The sequence below is a fragment of the Canis lupus genome, chromosome 32 (genome assembly GCF_048164855.1).
Source record: "Canis lupus baileyi chromosome 32, mCanLup2.hap1, whole genome shotgun sequence".
Lineage (NCBI taxonomy): Eukaryota > Metazoa > Chordata > Mammalia > Carnivora > Canidae > Canis > Canis lupus.
The window spans coordinates 43415496-43428756 of NC_132869.1; the positions used below are offsets into that span (position 1 = coordinate 43415496).

Sequence of the window (13261 nt, forward strand, 5' to 3'; positions counted from 1 at the left end):
CAGTCACTCGGGCGAAAACTCTGGTATGTGCTTTGGAATGAAAACGCCTCTCCCGGCTTGGACCTGAGTACTCGGTGGCCCCAAGCGGGCGGAGGGGAGGAGGTGTCTGGGGAGCAGCCGAGGACCTCCCAGGACAGCCTCAAAGGCGGACACGGGGTGGCCCTCGTGGCAGGCCCTGCCTGGTGTGTCCGAGAGACAGAGGGCCCAGGGGGAGACGGGCTGGGCGTCCGCGGGGCACGGCAGGCGGAGCCCGTCAGCCACAGCTAGATGTTGCAAGGACGTCAGCCTTCACTGAATAGTGACCTTCACTGAACAGTGACCACTTCCATCCTCTGAGCAGCAGACGGGGCACAGGAGCGGATAGGATCATTGAGCCTGAGGACAGATCTTCAGAAAAATATCGAAACTTATGCCCCCTTCCCCCCCCCCAAAAAAAAAAAACAAACAGGAGAGCGAGTGAAGAGAAGCGGGTCTCAGAGATGTGAGACACGACCCAGGGGCCTGGCATGTGCAAGCAGGACTCCAGGAGGATGGAAGGACGAAACAGAAGCAGTCAATGAAGAAATCGTGGCCAAGGACTTCCCGGGTCCGATGAAAACCAGCAAGACACAGGCTCAAGACGCCTGGCAGGTCACCAGAGCAGGGCCGATCCCGGGAGGCCCTCAGCCCCTTTACGGTGCGGGCTTTTAGCGCCGGCCGCGGGGTGGGGGGGGCTGACCCCTGGAGCACACCTGGGAGGCCTGGGCCTTGACCCCGCACGCTCTGGCCGCTGGCGACCGTCTCTAACGCACCGGCAGCGACTCCCCCTTCCCCCTGATCCATGCTGCCCGCGGCTGGCCCTGGCCCGCATCGGGGTGGCGGCCGGTGTTTACCGCCGTCGGTTTCGCCGTTGTTTGTAACAATAAAAATCAGGAGACGGTGGCAAAGTAATGATTTAGGAGCCGGGGAAGCTGAATCCGACCTTGGCCCCCTTCCATCCGTCGTGAGGATGATTGGTCGTCGGCCATAAATTTAAATTATGGCAAAAGGATCACATAAGTCATTCGTCTGATGGCTAATTGTGTCAGCTGAATCGGCCTGTCGCTAGAGCTCTCGGCGGCTTTTCGGATCGTGTCCCCAGCTGAGGAACACGCGCACGCGCTTCCCTCCCGAATAATCCAGGTGACAAAGGCCATTGTGCGGAGCTGCGGCCTCGGGGCCTCTGCGGGAAAAGTGGGGCCTCTCTGGGATGGGCAGCTTGGAGCAACACCCCAGAACCAGGGTGGGCCCCGTTCCCCGCGGCTCCCAGGCTCCTGACAGCCAGGGGAGGTGGCGGCCCAGCCTCAAAGGTGAGGATGCCCCAGGGGCCCGGGGCAGCACCCACCCCCCACCCCCGACGGGGGCTATGGCCCCACAGGCCCCGGTGCGAGGCCCCCCACCCCGCACATGTCACGTCCGCCAGGTGCCTGCTGCTTGGGGCCAAGGCTGTCGTCCTGCGTCTCCGGGGAAAGGGCCAGGGAGACTTGCCTCAGCCACCAGGACCACTCGGGGGAGTGGGGAGGGGGGAGCCCCCCGGGCGAGGAAAGGGCAGAGAACGTGGGAGCCCAAGGGCTCGTTCCAGTGGCCTGTGTCCTCCTTGGGCCCCTCTGGTGCCCTGAGCATGACTGCGTATCTGGGTCCCACCTGCAAAACGGGGCCAGCAGCGCGGTCCACCCCCACCTCTGCTCCCGCTGCTGATGGAGGGAGGCCCGAGGGGCCGTGGGTGCGGTGGGAGCGACGGGTCCCCGGGGGCCAGGCTGCTGTGGTTTCTGCATTTGTTTGATGCAGCGGCTTGTGTTACTCCCCAGGACGGTGACCGCCCAGGCCCCCTATGTCTGGGCAGGCTAATGGCCAGTGGCCCCGCGTTCCAGCCCCAGAACCACAGCCTTTGTGTCCTGGGAAACAGGCCTGTCTCCGCCCTTGTCTGTCAGGCTCTAAAGGGGTTAATGCCCAGCCCAGCGCTCGAGCTTCCTGGTCCTTCCAGGTCCCTCCAGTTCCCTCCAGGTCCCTCCAGGTCCTTCCAGGTCCCTCCAAGTCCCTCCAGGTCTTTCCAGGTCCCTCCAGGCTCCTCCAGTTCCCTTCAGGTCCCTCCAGGTCCCTCCAGGTCTTTCCAGGTCCCTCCAGGTCCTTCCAGGTCCCTCCAGTTCCCTCCAGGTCCCTCCAGGCTCCTCCAGTTCCCTCCAGGTCCCTCCAGTTCCCTCCAGATCCTTCCAAGTCCCTCCAGTTCCCTCCAGGTCCCTCCAGGTCTTTCCAGGTCCCTCCAGGCTCCTCCAGTTCCCTTCAGGTCCCTCCAGGTCCCTCCAGGTCTTTCCAGGTCCCTCCAGGTCCTTCCAGGTCCCTCCAGTTCCCTCCAGGTCCCTCCAGGCTCCTCCAGTTCCCTCCAGGTCCCTCCAGTTCCCTCCAGATCCTTCCAAGTCCCTCCAGTTCCCTCCAGGTCCCTCCAGGTCCCTCCAGGTCCCTCCAGGTCCTTCCAGGCTCCTCCAGGTCCCTCCAGTTCCTTCCAGGTCCCTCTAGATCCTTCCAGGTCCCTCCAGATCCCTCCAGGTCCTTCCAGGTCCATCCAGGTCCCTCCAGGTCCCTCCAAGTCCGGGAGCTGCAGGCAGCCTATTTGCTAGTGGGCCCTCGTGCAAATGACATGCTCTTGCTTTTCTCTCCGTCTCCACCTTCACTGAAAGACTCTGGGGGGACCAGGCTTTCGGGTGTCGCTTGAGTTAGTGCGATCCCTACCGCAGCCTGCGACGTAAGGCTTGTTGCCTCCATTTTCCCAACAAGGAGCCCGAGGCCCAGGGCTTACGGGGGAGACTGGGCAGCGGGTGGGCATCTGGCTGGCCGTGCGCCTGCAGGCCGCGCCCCAGGGGCCGCCTCGGTCAGGGTCCTGAGGGGCTCGGGAGCTGCCCGGGCCTCCGTGCGGGCAGGGCCTCTGGTCACAAGAGCCCCCGCGTGTTGCTGACAGTCTCGGGGTGAAGGGGACTGAGGGAACAGAAGGGAGCTTCCGTCCGCAGTCCCACCCACGCTCCCATAGCGGAGGAAAGAGGTCGGTTTTGGGGGCGAGCCGGGCGGGACCCTAGTAACTCGGCCAGAGGCCAAGCTCGCAGGGCAAGGGGCAGGTGCCGGGGGGCTGCGGGACGGGTCTCGGGCCGAGAGCAGGATCCTGATGCAGCCGCACACGAAGCCTCGGCAGCGGTTCCTTGGACCAGCGGAGGACGTCATCGCGCGGGCCTCCCCGGGCATCGGACGAGGCTGGGGCTTGTGAGGCTGCGGCGCGGAGACAAGGGACACACGGCGGCGTGTCACCTCGGAGGCCGCCTGTGCAGCAGCGACGTCGATGCTCACCAAGACCTCGGCCGGGATCCGGACCGAGAGCCACGTACGGGTGAGCGCGGGATGGGGGGGACCCGCGAGCAGTGGGCCGCGTGGAAGCAGGTGCCGGAGGCGGTCAGAGGAGGGACGGGGAGACTGCCCAACGCAGCGCCCCCTCCTCCGCGGGCCCCAGGTTTCCAGCAGGAATCGGTTAAGGGTGGGTGAGCCCCGCAGCCAGAAGAGGTGACAGGGAGGAGGGAAGCACCGCGTGTCCCGGTGTCCCCGCCGCCGTGTGATGGGGGCGCATCCGCCCCTCCTCTGTGCCTCGCACCGCCTCCCCCTGCAGGTCTGGGTTGGGCCCAATGCCCTCGAAGGACCCTTCCCTTTATCACAGGGTGGTTCCGGTAGGAACCGGGCCACCGCCTGGCACCAAAGGGGCGACCTACAGGGTGGTCCCAGAAGAAGCCAGCAAACCACGTCGCCAGGGAGGGCCGCGTGGACACGCAAGTCAGGCTCCCGGAGGAAGGGGGGATGGATAGAGCAGTAGCCTCTCCGGCAAGCGGCAGCCGGCGGCGGGGCCTCTGACCATGGGCCTCCGACCTCGGGCTAGGCCGCGCCGACAGCAGGCGGCGGGATGTGAGTTGACCATCGTCCCCGAGCCCGAGCCCCAGGCTGGGCGTGAGGAGAGCCTCAGAGGAGCCCCGGCCACGGGCAGCCCGTGAATTCCCGGCCGGTAGCCCAGGCCCAGCATCAGCCAACGCAGCGGAGGCCTGAGGAACATCTACGGGCAGGAGGAGCCAAGGGACACATGATGGCCACGCGCGTGGGCCCCAGACCCCGACGCGGCCTCAGGTCGGAGCCTGTGCACGACCTGGGGGGCAGGGAGCTGGGGCGCTCCGGACTCGTGGTGCCGGCGGGCAGCGTGTGGTCGCCGAGCTCGGAGGAGGGACGTGGGCGGGAGGATGACATGGACGCGACCCTCGGGGACGGCTGGGAACGTGCCCGGCCCCCGCACCCTCAGCTGGGCAGCCACCGCTGCTCGCCTGCCTGACCTGCGGGGTGAGGGGCGGGTGCGGGCAGGGGGGACGCGGGCCGGGTCAGGGGACCAAGGGCCACACGGGTCCCGGCGCTGCCCCAAGTCGGCCGAACTGTCCCCGGGCCTGGGCCTTCACGCCGAGCATCCCGGCCCGTTGTGAGGCAGCACTGCTCCCCCGAGGCCCTGCGCCCCGGCCCCCCGACGGCTGAGAGGTGGCGTCCGCCCAGCTTGGGGGAGCAGCACCCTGGCTGCCCAGCGCCTACCGCCCCCCATGGCCCTGCGCTTCCAGCCCAGCCCAGATGACAGCCCTCGGGCGTTTTTTAGCTTAGGGAGGCTCCTCTTGTCTCCTTTCCAGATGTCACACCTACAGATCAGCTCCTCCCTGCGGGGACCCCCAGGACGTCTCCCCAGGGCTGGATCAGAGGCCCCCGCGGGCCCCGCTGGAGGCTGGGGGGTCGCCCTGAGCGCTCCCGGCCCCGTGGCCCAAGTCACCGTGGGCCAGCTCCTTCTCCACGGGCTGGAGGCTTGCGAGACGTGGCAGCGGCGGCCGTGCACCCGGGGGACGCAGCCGCCTGTCCAGCCTCCAGAGGGGCCGGTGGACGGCGCATCCCCCCAGCCTCCGTCTGCCCCCCGCCCAGGCCTCTGTCCCCGGTGGCCCCGCTCCAGCCCGTCCTTGCACCTGCACCTGCGCCCGCCCCCCTCCTCCGACGGCAGCCGGACCGGCCCCTCGGAAGCTCCAACCTGGCCATTCCCAACAGCCCGGCCCCCGCCCCGGGTCAGCCTCCCCCCAGGCCCACCTCCAGGTCCTCCTACGGCCCGAGCTCACCCGGTGCCAGGCGCCCTACCTCACCTGCCCCCTCCACCCTGCCGCCCCCTCCAGGTGGCCTGCCGCCCGTCACTCCAGCCCCGGTGACCCTGCCAGGCACACGTGCACCAGGCTGCACTGGGTGTTGGGGGCCCCCATCCTCGAGTCACTCGGGGCTCCATGGGGGTGGGGGCCTCCCCACAGTCATGGCAGTGCTGGCAGCCGGATGCCTGGTGACGAGGGGGCCGAGGCCTGTGGTCGCCTCAGTCTGCACCCGGGACCCATGGATGCTGTGCCGCTGGGGGCTGCTCCCCTGAGGTCTCCTGTCGCACATCTTGTGCGGAGACCAAGGCCGTGGTGTCCCCAGAGTAGACACAGGCTCGGCTCCCTGACAGTCCGAGGAGATGACCTTAAAGGCCGTGTGTGAGTTCTTGTGGGACGTCCCTAGGGATCGCGTGCGCTGACGTCGCACACGTGTCCCGGCTGCCCCAGGTCTTCCAGCCAAGGGACGTTGGGGCGGAGGAGCCAGGGCTGGGCTGCGGGCGAGGCCACCAGGGAGCATCCCGCTCAGTGGGGGGAGCAGGCCGGGGGCGCCGTGCGGGCCCGGGGCTGCGGGATGGGATGGCTTGTGGCCTGTCAGGACGGCCGGCGACCCCATCCGACCCCATGGTCCCTGGCAGGGACCACGCCCGGGCCTCAGCTTCCCCGTGTGTCCCCGGGGACCCCACAGCCCCGGCCCCCAGCCCGGGACAGAACGGGAAGTGGCCGAGCGTTACCCCTTGCTCCTGACAGATCTGCGTCAGCCTCTCCAGCTGCTCGTCTTGGATGACCTTGGCCTTCTCGTACTGCTGGATGACCATCTCCATCTCCACCTTCACGGGCAGGACGTAAGCTGGAAGACACGGACGGCGCTGTCAGGAGCGGGGAGGCTGGGCCGGGAGCTGTTCCCGGGGGTGCAGGGGTGCGGGGATACAGGGGTGCAAGGGTGCAGGCAGGGCTGGGCCGGGAGCTGTTTCTGGGGGTGCAGGGGTGCAGGGGTGTGGGCAGGGCTGGGCCGGGAGCTGTTCCCGGGGGTGCAGGGGTGCGGGCAGGGCTGGGCCGGGAGCTGTTTCTGGGGGTGCAGGGGTGCAGGGGTGTGGGCAGGGCTGGGCTGGGAGCTGTTTCTGGGGGTGCAGGGTGCAGGGGTGTGGGCTGGGCACGGGCTGGGCATCCCGCACCCGAGGCTACGAGAGGGCTGGCCCCGAGCCGCGGTGGCAGGGCGGCCCGCTGTCCTCGCCCCTGCGGGGGCAGCCTGGGTTCTGGCCCGGAGCCCGGGTGGTGCCTCCGAGGGGCCTGGGACCTGTGGAAGGCGGCGGGCGCTCCCTGAGGTGGCCGAGCACAGAGCAGCCACCGGGCTGGCCAGTCCCCGCCTGGGCTCCCAAGAGCATCGGAAACACCCCCCACGCAGCAGCTCGCCCGTGGGTGTTCACGGCGACCCAGAGTGGACGTGAACGACCATCCAGCCTCCGACGGGCGAGTGAAGGGATCGTGGCCCCTGCGCTGTGGGGCCCGGCGCCGCAAGAGAACGGAGTGAGGTCGGACACGAGCTGCCCGGGAGCCCAGCGGACACGGCTGCTCAGGGAAAGGCCGCAGACCCCGCGGGACACGGGCGCATGGTCCCCCGTGAGGGGCACCCAGAGGCGGAGGCAGGAGGCGCCCGGCTGCGGGGTGGCGAGCAGCACCGCTGAGCCCCCGCGGCCCCCACCCTGCGCTCTCGGGCCGCACGGATCCCGCGGGAAGGACAGCACAGACTTGCTGTTTCCTCTGACCTTGAGGGCGGCCCATGCGGCCGCGCACCTGCCTCGGGGCTCCCCGGTCTCTGCCGACGCCCTCACACCCGGGCCAGGGAAGCAAGGGACCGCCTGCCCACCCGCCCGCACGGAGGGCCCTGTCCCGAGGCTCCCAGTGGCCCTGCAGCGCCCGTCGGGGACGCGGGAGCCGCTGCTCAGCCTTCCCGGGGCGCTGGCGGGCGTGATGTGAGGGGCCGGCGGAGGGAAGCGGGGCCTCGCCTCTGCAGGGGGCGGTTATCGTGGACGGGCCGGAGCAGGGCCTGGGCAGCTGGGCCGGGTGGACAGGTCAGGAGCCTGCTGGGTGCTCGCGGCCGCTCTGCTGTGACCCCATCCGTCCTGGCCTCAGTGTCCCCACCTGTCAAATGTCGGGAGGGGACTGGACGGCTTCTCAGAGCCTTCCCAGCCTGGGCCTCCTGGGCTTGGGCCAGTCACACTGCAGCCTGATGAGGATTCCGGGTCAGGAGCTGCCCCCTGACAAGGCCCCACAGCCCACGGGGCCCGTGGGTGGGCGCAGGGGAGGGACGGGGGCCGGTGCCCCACCAGGGTTGAGCGGGCGCGGGGCTGCCTTCCGGCCTTGTACCCCCACAGCCACAGCTCCGACATTCGCGACCAAGGTCCAGGGCCGGAGTGACCGTCGAGTCTATACCAGGCAGTCTGCTCTTCGCGGCCCAACCTCGGCGGGAGCGGGAAGGTCCCCAGCCACGCCGCTGGGAGGGGGACGGGCAGGGCTGCTGGCTGCAGCGGGTTCTGCACCACCAGGGCTTCGCTGCGTGAAACCAGGTCCACAATCATCATCTGCACAACCTCAGTGGCGCCTCGTCCCTTCACGCGGCCACCGGCCTTGGTGGACAGCACAGGCCCACGTCCCAGAGGCTCCCGCAGCGGCTGTGCTGCTCTGGCTGAGGGCGGCGGCAGGTCCGAGGACGCCCCTGGAGCCCAGACTCGGCCCCCGTCTTCCTCGTCGCCAGGCCCCCCTTCCCCATCCCTCGGGCCCCCGTCTTCCCCATCCCACAGGGACCAGGTGCCCGTCTTCTCTCACACAGGCCCCTCCTCCGGGGGACACACCCTGGTCTGCCAGCACTTCCTGGAAGTAGAGGCAGCACCCAGGTCGGGGCTCCTCTCCAGGTGAGGCTCAGCGGGGAGGGCGGCCCTTGCGTCTGACGGCGCGGACCCGGCTGGAGACCCTAAAGCCGACTGCTGCGCCCGCCAAGCCCCGATCCAAGCCAGCGCCTCCCACAGAAACAGGCTCGGATGGCGTCCCCGCCGCTGGACACGGGGAGGTGGGCCCGCAGGGGCGGCGCCTCCACGAGCGAGCGACCGGGGCAGAGCAGGTGTCAGCCCGTTGGGGGGGGGGGGGCAGTGGCAGGCGTGTGTCCCAGCGGGGTTCCCAGCATGGGCGGCCCTGCTTACGTTCTCGTGTGACGTGCAGGCCGTCCAGACACGAGTGTTTGCACGTGACACGTGGGCCTGGTCCCTGAGCTCCCGCACAGAGTGAGCAGGACATGCTTGGCCTGTCGTCCTGCAATTCTGGAGGCTGCCCCAGCCTCCCGTCCTGTATCCCACTGTCTGTCTCCTCTCTGGGCTGGCCGGTCCAGGGTCTGTAGTAGCCATCTGCTGCCTGGCACCTGCCACTTGCCACCTACCACCTGCCACCAGCTGCCTGTCGCCTGCCACCTGGCACCTGCCACTGCTGCCTGCCACCAGCCATCTGCCGCCTGCCACCCGCCGCCTGCCGCCTGCCACCTGGCACCTGCCACCTGCGGGGTCTGCTGAGCCCCGTGGACCACTCACCATCGATGACCCTCTTCACCCGCCAGATCCGGAGCATGATAATGAGGCTGATGGCATCCCAGGGGCTCCTGGGCCCGTTGGCCACGGTGGACGCCACCATAGGGGCCAAGGACAGGATGATGACAGCCCCGTCGAACACCTGTGAGAGGAAGTGGACTTGAGTGGCTTGGGCCGCCTCCCGGACGTCCCGGAAGCCTCAGGCGAAGCAGCCTCTCCAGGAGCTCTGTCCTCACGGCAGGTCTGGCCTCCCCGATCCCGGGCCGCCTCTTCGGAGCCCCTCGCCCCCAGCCCGCGGGCACCAGACCCTTCACGGGAGGCTGAGCGGCGCCTGGTGCCTTCCCGCCCGGCCCCTGACCACGAGGCCCTTTCGCGTGGACTAAGTTGTTTTAAAGCGTTTCCGAATGATTCAAGAATAACTTCGAATCGTGCAGAATTTCAAGCAGAATCTTGAGGTCCCTTGGCCTGCGCCCCACGCCCCAGCCCCCGCCCGCCTCCCCAGCACCTGCTGCCGGGCGCCTGCACCGGGGGAGGGGTGGCCTTTCTGATGCCCCCCCGGGCGTTTCCAGCCCCCCGGCCGGCCCCAGGCCCCCCGGCCTTTACCTCGATCTTGTTTTCGATGTAGTCCCAGATGCCCAGCACCACGATCCGCAGCACGGTCTGAGGAGAGAGGAGAGACGCGCCGAGGTTACCGCTCTCCAGCGCCTGCCGTCCCCCAGCAGGGAAGATTCCGGAGCTCAGGACGCCCGTCTTCCCTGGCCCGCTCCCGACCCGCGTGGCCTCCCGTGCGGCCTCGGCACCTGGGCTGCGTGACGTCCGCGCCCCCAGCCCCCCGTCCCCGGGCAGCCCGCGGTCATCCTCCTGCCACCCCAGCAGCGTGCGAGGGCCTTGCTGGGTGGCCTCTGCTCAGGTGTCACCTCCGGGAAGGTCCCCACGCCCCCCGGGCTCAGGGCCTCCTTCCTTGGCGTTCCCGGGGGACCCGGACCATCCATCACGCCCCGCGGCCCTGCACCACCTCGCGGCGACCAGCCCCCGACCCCCACCGGGGCCCACGGGACACCCACTGCTCTCCGTCACCCCTAATCCCAACACACAGCAGACCGGGAACGTGGTGCGGCGCGAGTGGGCGAGCGGACGGGTGCGTCACCGATTCCCTAAAACCCTCAGGGATCGACTGCGCGGCGGCTGCCCCCTCGACGGGTTTCCCCGCTGACCGTGCACCTTCCCCCAAAGACGGCGCCTGGAGGCTGCTCAGGGGACCAGACGCCTTTGTCCACGGGCCCTTCCCCAAACGCAGGTGACGGTTCGCAGGGGCTCACACCCGATGGTGTCCCTTCTCCCGCACGCGACACCCCCGGCCGCCGAAGCCCCAGAGCTGCGGAGGCCGCGCAGGTCGCCGGGCCCCTGGACCCCACCTGGGCCCCCGGCCCCCTTGAGCCTGCGTCCGGTCGGCCGCGTGGGGGCCCCGCACGGTCGCTGCCTTCTCGGCTGCTGCTCAATCCCGACGTCGAGGTGTGGAGTCCGTGTCGGAGGCGGAGCCGCGTCCACCGTCCACTCCGAAGGCCCAGCCCGGCTCCCGGGGCAGAAGCGCGGGCCAGGAAGGAGGGACGGGCGTGGGAAGGGACGGGCGCCTCCTGCTGCTTCTCCCTCTTCCTCTTTTAAGATTGTGGCAATGATCCACAGAAACGCGAATTTTACCACTTCAGCCGTTTCTCCAAGCGTCCTGGGGCGCGGGGTCCAGCCCCTGCCCTGCAAGCACCGCACCGCCCGGCTCCACAGGGTCCCCGTCTCGCTCGCCGAGCGTCCCCCTGACCCCGCCGCCCGCCTTCCACCTCTCGGAACCTCCCGGGAAAGGGATCCTCTCACTTCACAAGCAGGAGGGCTTGGGGGCGAGGACGGGGCAGGAGACGCAGCCAGCAGCGCCCACGTGGGGAGGGGGCCTTGGCCCCCTCGAAGGGACGGATGCCCCTGGCCGCTCGGCCACCCCGAGCCTGGTGCCGGAGCGCGGGCCGCCTGCCCTGTCCTTGCCGGCTGCCCTCCGGGTGCAGCCCCTGGGGCCTGCTCGGGTCGCTGCCCCCCCCCCCCCCCCCCCGCAACTCAGCCTGGGCCTCCGAACGCGGCCCGTGGAAGCTGAGCAGCCTGGGAGCGCGTCCTGGTCCCGCCTCCCACCCGGCGGGGACATGGGGGGCCCCTCTGACCCCAGTGCTCGAGTCTGAGCTGTGGGGGACGCCGGCTCCAGGACACTGCACGTGGCGGCATCCTTTGCCAAGCCCCCCGGTCCGCGGGGACAGGGTCCTGGCCACACTGCCCTGCCCCAGGCCACGGAGCCGGGCGGCCGTGCTTCTCGACGTGCAGGCGGAGGCCCCGGCTGGGACATTGAGGATCTGCCTGAAGCGCAGACTCCTGGGGCCCGGGGGGCTCCGATGTCAGAACCTGGGGCCCCGGCCGCCTGCACGACTTCCCTAGGGCGCCCGCTGGAGGCACGGGGACGCGTCCTGTGACAATGTCCCCAGTGACCGCAGCAGGGGGGGAGGCCCGGGTAGCAGCCCGGCTCTGAGCCTCCCCTGGCGCTGTCCCTGCCGGCACGTGCTGTCAGTGGGACCCCTGGGCCAGCGCCCCACGCCGCCTGCCCGCCACGGGGAAGACGGGAGCAGGGCCTGGGCTGCCGTAGCCCTGCTCCCCCCTTCGCCCCTCGGCCCGCCCCGGGAGCTGCGAGGGCTTGCAAGGGGCCGAGGGAACTGAACTGCTCGCCCCGGGGCGGCCTCTTTCCCCCAGGACTGCGGGTTTCAGCCCCTCAGGAGATGGGGTGCTCGGGCACCCGAGATGGCCGAGGCCTTGGCAGAACCTCACGGCAGTGGCACCAGGTGTTTACCGTAAACAGGCCCAGGGACACACGGGCGCACCCTCTGGTCCTCAGGCCGTGTGTCCTTCCCACCCCAGGCACCCCCACCTTTTCCCCCAGGAAGCCCGCCTCCTGGAAGGTCCCCTTCGCTTTCTCCCCAGAGAAGGGATTCAGGCTCCAGGAAGCCACGGCAGGTGGGGGTGGGGTGGGGGGAGGCCCTTGCACCTGCTCCAGGTGTGAGTCACCAGGTGCCCCCCCCAATCGGCTGAGGCCGAGCCCCACCTTCTCTCTGGGACGGGGTTGGATGAGCTCCTAGGGCTTGGGGACCTCAGGGGTCCCAGCAGAAGCACCTGCTAGGCTATAAGATGCCTCGATGCAAATTCTAGAAGGTTCCCCTTTTCCAGGCAGAGGAAGCCCCCCTGCTCCCTGCAGAGCCATCTGCAGACCCTCCAGGGGAAGGAGGGAGCAGCCGCCGCCTGGGCCCGAGCGTGTCTGCAGCGCTGCAGCTGGCGGGGGGGCTGGGGGCTGGCCAAGCCGCGGGCGCCTTCCTTCACCCCCCGCCCGGTCCCAGGCAGGGGGAGGACGTGGAGTCCAGGACCCGGAAACTGGGCAGAAATGTGAGGTGCCTTTGTGGGGCCAGAAGCTGCCGGGCTGGTGCCGGAGGGAGGCTCTGGGGCAAGAGGCGCACGTCGGGGACAGCGGAGCGCACGGCGGCGCCTCCCGGGCGTGCACCCACCAAACAGGAGCGGGGGGGGGGGGGGGACTCCTTCTCCATCCCTAACCCTCGGAGTCTGGGCCGTGGCACTGCCCCCAGGGCCTCCGTGTGACCCTCGTGACCACGTGTGGCGGCCGGAGGCGCCCGGGGCCTCCCCACTGCCTTTGGAGCAAGGCCCCTGCTCCCAAGCAGGACGTGAGGCGCCCTCGAGACCTGGTCGTGCCTGGTCCCGGGTCGTGTTGCCCCCCCACGGCCGGCCCCGCGGGCTGCAGGTGCTCGTCCCTGCGCCTGGTCCTCCCCGGCGCCCCCGACGCCCCGTCCGCAGGCAGCACCCCCACCCCCAGGTCTTCCGCGACGGCCTCGCTTGAGCTCCAGCTCCCTTCCCAGGTCCCCGGTGCCGGGCCTGCCGAGCCCACCAGGTTCTTCACGGCCCAGCGGCGAGGCTGGAGCCCAGGGATTCCTGCGGTGCTGGGACGGGGCGGGGACGCGGGCCACGGGCTCGGGATGGAGCCTTCTGAACCCAGCGCGACCCCCCGAGAAGCCCCGTGCTCCGGCTCTGGCCGCTCCGTCCTCTTGGGTCTCGGGAAGGCACTTCCACGCGCGCCAGGCCCTCCCCTCGAGCGCTGGGGCAACCGCTGTTCACGTGATGGACACGAGGGCGGCCGCGGGAGGATGCGCAGGGGCTCCCGCCTGGGGGGGCAAGGCCCGGAGCCCCGACCCTTGGAGCGGGAGCCAGGCGGGACAGACGAGCCGCCCTGACCCCCTGGCCGGTGGGGAAACAACACGCGGCCCCTCGCCCGAGGACTCGTGTTCAGACGGATCGAGGAACGACGCCTGCGCCCGAGCCGCGGCCTGCGGAAGCTTGAAAACGACGCTGATGCCCACGATCGCGTGGCCCGAGACTGCACTCGGGTGAGACGTCCCGGCC

General features: G+C 69.8%; 1 protein-coding gene across 4 annotated transcripts in view; it reads right to left on the reverse strand.

The window, feature by feature from the left end:
• Positions 1-13261, reverse strand: part of TMEM266 (transmembrane protein 266) — a 92996-nt gene that overhangs the window by 12081 nt on the left and 67654 nt on the right. For all 4 annotated transcript variants that reach the window (XM_072809840.1, XM_072809842.1, XM_072809841.1 and 1 more), the window contains 3 exons: positions 9380-9436; positions 8780-8918; positions 5936-6051 (listed from right to left, as the gene is read on the reverse strand). In XM_072809840.1, the coding sequence (XP_072665941.1) occupies positions 5936-6051; positions 8780-8918; positions 9380-9436 (312 nt within the window). The remainder of the gene's footprint in view (positions 1-5935; positions 6052-8779; positions 8919-9379; positions 9437-13261) is intronic.